Consider the following 6,000-nt stretch of genomic DNA (forward strand, 5'->3'; position numbering starts at 1 on the left):
TGCGACGTGCATGCACTGTGTTGTAAAGCAGGGAGTCCTCCATCCGTGTTGCTGATTACTTCTGAATGACGGTTTCTTACTTTGTTTCTGCCTCCCCTGCTGCTTCTCATTTGTTCAGGTGCAGCGGGTTGCCGTATGCAGCCATGGACCAGCTGGACTGACTGCACTAAACCCTGCGGAGGAGGCTTACAGGAGCGCTTCAGGGTGCCAAAGAGAAGGGGAAAGGGCAACTGCAAGGACCGGAGGGAGATCCGTGCCTGTAACAATGATTCCTGCTACTACTGAGCAGGGAGGAAAGGAGTGTCGCAAACATCAGAAATGTCTAAATTTAATAAGAAACTTGTTCTGTGTTGGCGGAAGGGAGGAGAGGGCGATGCTAATGGGTTAGTTTCAAACTTTCAAAAAGGAGAGATGGGCGAAAGAGGAAGCAAGTGATGAACTCAGAAGATGGAAAACAGAGTACAGAAAGAGAAGGTTTGATGTTTAGTGAAGCTGTTGTAGAAATTAGTAAACAGGAAGGGTTTTCATTTTAGAACACAAAGAAAGTATTAGACACTAACATCTGTGTCCTGCAAAACTGCATTCGGAGAACTAACAGCTTTGTTAACCTCAGCATTACCAACTCATAAAACCCCTTCCACCATCTGCAGTATTGGTTTTAAATTATGCAATCATGGTAAAAAAAAAAAAAAAAAGAAAAGACGCCCTTTTTCACATGTTTTTAGCAAAGTATAACAAAGATGATTTGGTCCTTACAACATCTTGAAGCTTTCGAAGTCTAACTTTGAGTGTAAAAACACATTATAGTCTGTGCTTTCTTTTCAACAAAGATGAAGCCAAATGGAGGAAGCTTCATTTGAAAAACTAAGTACTCACATAATCCAATAGCTTGTAGAAGCACGTTTAGCTGCAGTGACTCTCAATAGTCATTTGTCTGACTTTATCACTTCATTGTGAAGGATTTTTGGGCGTCTCGTCTTTCAGCATTGTATCAAACTGAGGTTTGTAGACATTCGGTTGTGAAACATCTCTTTTAAGGTCCAACCAAAGCATCTGAACTATGCTGATGTCTAGACTAGTTCACAGACCTATAGCATGATGCCATTTTATTTTTAGGTAAAGGAGAATTTGCTCAGTAACTCTTTGTAAAAATCTATACTTGTTTAGAATTTTTCTAGTTATTCTTTAACTGAATTAAACTTGTAACTGAGATGATCGTGAAGTTTCTGTCACTCCTCAAAGCACTGCACAGTGTGTTGTTGGGCCACTGTCTATGATGTTTATTTTATCACACATTTTCCTTTTGGCTTCACATTTGTGCAGTAATTGATAGTCTAGAATGAATTGGGTGTTTGTACACTTGAAGTTAGATTTACATAATTGTAGAAGCTGTTAAAGGCCCGATCAGTTCTGTTATGTTTTGTCCTACAACTGAAAGGCGGAAATACTTTTGCTTTTACCATGCTTGCAGTTCAAGTTTAAAATGTTACTCCAGCAATTTGAGATTTTAATTAATGATTTCCATTTGCTTTCTTGTCCAAAATGTTAACAAGCTGCCACAGTTTATCACGTACTAAACAAAGACATCACTTATAAATCACAGTAATACCAATATGTATACAATTTGTCTTTGAAATTTTCTTTTGAGATGTAAGCAAAAACTTGGATTTGTACTTTAAATCAATGAAAGATAAGTTATCGGCTCACAAAAGCCCCTTTTAGATTTTTGTAGTCATTGTTTAATACTAGATAATACACAGCATATGTAACACTATTGGTATGATTTTATGTGTGAAATGTGCACCATCAACTTGCTCCGCTTTTTTTTTTTTTTTTAAATAAACTAAACATCTGAGAAAACTGGAAGCAGGCACTCTGCTTAGTTGCAACGGAAAAACAAGACAGCTGCTGGTAGAAGTTTCACTACACTAAGACTATGAGTGTGAATCAAACTTTTCCAACTAACTTACAATGGAGAAGGACAGTAGATAAAACTGACTCCCAAGTTACCAAACGCTTCATTTCACATGCGATACCCCTGGTGTTGGTGTGCTTTAAAAAGCATAAAAGTAATTTAGTTGTCAAAAGAGGATTGTTACTCTTCCTTACAATCATGTATTTTTATAATTTATTATCAACAACTTTTACTTTCCATCTCCAAAAGCATAAGGCGACGATGATTTTTTTAAAAAAAGATGAAAATATTAGGGGCTTTTTGCAGGACACAGATGTTTAAACAGGAAATCTTTTAGGGCTTCAAAATGTACTGTAAATCTATCTAACCACACTTATAAAAAACACTGCTAGGTAATTACAAAAACTGCTTTCTCTAATAAACAAATACTTTATGTGGAAATGTTTTATACTGTTCAGATTAGTTCTTTATATACTGTACTGCTGTTTATCTGTTGTTTCAGCTGATGTAGCATCTAAAGCTGCGATAACGTCACAGAACTTTGATATAGCATGTGCAATTTTTTTTTTTTTTTTCGGTAGTATGCTTCTCCAGGTGTACTTATTGCCGCAGAACAGATCGTTTAACGGCCGCATCTGCTTTAGTTAGTTCTGAAAGGAAACATTAGATGGGGTCCTAGGAGAGTCGCACTGAGCTGATCTGCTGCTTTGATCTGGAAGTTGTTACACTTTTCAAACATATGGGACAGCTCTCCATGCAGCCAGTCACTATCGGAGCTTTTTGCTAGAAGATTGTGTCGTATATAGTTTTTATGTTGCTTACATTCTTTTTTGTTTTTGTACTTTTTTTTTTGTATTTGTCAGCAGGTTAGTTTTCTGTTTAAATAAACATCATCACCAAAGTTAGATTTCTGTAGCTACTTTCTTTAAATTCTGCTTATTTTGTTGCTTTTGCTCTTTTTTTTTGTTCATTTCTGTGTCACATAAGTGTTTTGTAACAAACCGCCTTTACAATAAAAGTGTAAATGTGAAGATTTTTTCAATTATTGAATTTTTTTTTTAGTCTGAGATTACTTTCGGTATTATCTAAGTTCAATAAGGTGTACTATCAAAATTAGGAAAAAAAAGGAAAAAAATGAGTGCAATATGTTACTATTCATAAATACAAATATAGAATTGTATTCAGGAAAGGGGTTTTTATTTCTAAAATCAGTGATTCACTTTTTAGTTCCCAGAATGATAATTGGTCTTTCATCCTATTTGAGTTTAGCAATTATCAAAACTAGATTTTATTCTTATATTTAAGATTGAACAAGAAATATATTTGTTAGTAAAATCAAATGTAAATGAAAGTAAGCATATTTGCTTTGTAAAACGTTTGAAACCAGGTATTTGCACCCACTGTCTGAAATGACACATAACCTCTCTTACATCAAACCACAATAAAATGTTCCTGTTTTAGGTCAGTTTGGATTTTTGAAATTATTTCTGTTTGTTCAATACCAGCAACTTTTTACAATACCACAAGAAGTTGCAGAGCCAGAATGACGTTCTCTTTTTGTTATCATTGAGAAGTGTCTTTTACTGTAGGTGGTCTTGAAAAAAATCCTCTAGAATTTTTCCTGGAGTTTATGTCATTCTGATATTTCTCACTCACCTTATGTGAAGTACGCAAGCAGGACAGAATATTGTGCAGTAAATGTTTTTTTTAATAAATGTAATTTTGATTAAAAGAGGAACAATCGGCTGATTTTTCCCCCTGATCCTTGGAGAAGAGATGTAACTAAATATTGTGTTGTAATGTGTCACAGCAGTACTACATTAAACTGTGTATAAAGGTGGATGTTACTGAAATATTTCTTATTAAACTTTTAACAGTTGACACAATATTGGTTCATTGTACAAGTTTGAACCTATTTGTGACTTACTGATTAATAGCTTAAATATAATTGTCTTACCAAGGAGAATCCATTCTGGTAAAAGTGAACAAGTATTGAAATTAATATGGACAAAACTTTGTCTTGTAACAAAAGAAATATGTTTAGAGAGCATATTAGTTTTAAACACAGTTTTCTACTTTTGATCAAATGTAACATAACTGTACAAAACTAACATGCAACATTCTCTGATGGCGAGAAACATGTTCTTCACAGAAGGTAAGAACATTCTCACTATTTTTTTTTTTCATGATACAGAAATTAGATACTCTTTCATGTATCTAATTCAAGATTAGAGGACTGGACTTGAGCAATGAAATTATGTAATTTAAATTTTTGTCCACTAGATGGAGACACAAGAATGTAGATTCCCAGAAGTTGAGAGTCAAGATTAGTTTAAAAAAAAAATAAAAGGTCTTGGTCTATTATTATTATTATTATTATTATTATTATTATTATTATTTATTTTTTTATTTATTATAGGGAACAAACCCATTTTCATGAAGTTTACCAATTTTGGCATGAAGAGTCGTAAAATATCCAGACGGACCTGAAACAGAACCTTATTGACGCCAGAAAAATAAAAAGAAATCTCACACAAAACATATGATTGGTTTGCACCCTGCTATTTAACAGCACATTAGTGAGGATGGCGTATGCATGAGACTACTGTATGTGTATAGACCAACAACTTCACATGTGTACAGCCAATTCTTGTTTTTCACATTCTCAGAGCTGTATGTTTGTTCTGTACTTGGAAAGACTAGTTCCAATTCTTAAAAGCAGCAAAATACTGCAGTATTTTTGCTGCTTTTACCCAGAAGTTTAAATCATCTGGGTTAAGATGATTTAAACTTCTGACAGGCTTCTATGGAGTGAAAATAGTTTGCAGCAAAGTGAACACCTACTCAATAATAAGCAGGTGGTCATATTGTTTTGACAGATTAATGTATCTTGATAAAACCTCTCCTGACTTGCAAACCTAATAAACCTTTAATAGTCTTAGCTGTAGCGACTCTTTACTTAAACTGCCAGATGAACTCAACTGTTCAACACAAAGAGACATTAAGACACATGAATAATGAAAACTGAGCAAAGTATGACAGCATTTTATCCACCAGTGATCAATAGTGAATGATGTTGTGCTTCTGTTTGTGTTGTGGGGATGTTATTTCAGCTCAAACAATGAGGGAAACCATTAGACATGCTTTCAGGTTAGACAAGAACAGAGGCACTTTGTAGCAGCTCCCAAGCAGGCAAGTCAAGCCTTGTGGAAATGTTTATATGTGGATGTTGTGAATCCGTGGAAGACTTCCGGACGACATTGCCAACATATTCAATATTTAAACTCTTTAGCCCCCCGAATGCACATGTTACAGGAGTCTTTCGAAATTCTGAAAACTATACAGTGCCTGTCAAAAGTATTGACTATCGTGGATTTGCACAGCCCTTTTCAAGTCCTGTCACAGATTCTCTATGAGATTGAGGTCTGGGCTTTGACTGGGGCACTCCACATGATGCTACCACCACAATGCTACCACCACCACCACGATTCACAGTGGGGATTCTTTGCTTGTGCAATGTGTTGTATGTTTCTCCCAGCTTGGCTGCTGAAGCCTGTAACTCTTAGCGTGGCCAGGTGTCCTGTTGGCCTCTTTCACTAGATTCCTTCTTTCACTGTCACTCAATTTGTTAGGACAGTTTGATCTAGGCAGATTTGCACGGATCATATTTTTTTCCCATTTCTCGGTGACAGATTTAACTGCCTAAGATATATATTTTTTTATCCTCAGACTTTTCAAAAACCATTTCTCTGAATTTCTTTGAGTGTTATTTTGTCCTTATGCTTTAATGGCAGCCAGAAATACTTAGCTGGTCTCCAGTCCACTCATTGTTAAAGTACTAACTCATCTGTTGCATACAGCTTTACGTCTGTTGAATTTGGTCAGTCACCTTAAATAATTATGCAATCACTTTTTTGTATACAATATTTTTTATTTACTGTCACTATTTTCTGAAAATCAGTTTTCACTTTGACATTAAAGGTTTTGGGGTGTTTTTGTCTATGATTTGTGAAAGCAATTAAAAGGGTAAGACAGACAAGAGGGTGAATACTTCATAAAGGCAATGTACTAGATGAAAATACTGC

The 6,000-nt window shown here is 35.1% G+C and overlaps 1 protein-coding gene across 1 annotated transcript in view; it reads left to right on the forward strand.

Moving 5' to 3' along the window:
• The window catches only part of spon1b (spondin 1b), an 87,004-nt gene extending 84,058 nt beyond the window's left edge, over positions 1-2,946 (forward strand). Inside the window, exon 16 of the mRNA XM_015009107.2 lies at positions 119-2,946. Coding sequence (XP_014864593.2) covers positions 119-285 — 167 coding nt within the window. The 3' untranslated portion in view covers positions 286-2,946. The remainder of the gene's footprint in view (positions 1-118) is intronic.
• Positions 2,947-6,000: the final 3,054 nt, after the last annotated feature.

This window comes from Poecilia mexicana, unplaced genomic scaffold, assembly GCF_051168715.1.
Source record: "Poecilia mexicana isolate PSO_F unplaced genomic scaffold, ASM5116871v1 scaffold_6, whole genome shotgun sequence".
Lineage (NCBI taxonomy): Eukaryota > Metazoa > Chordata > Actinopteri > Cyprinodontiformes > Poeciliidae > Poecilia > Poecilia mexicana.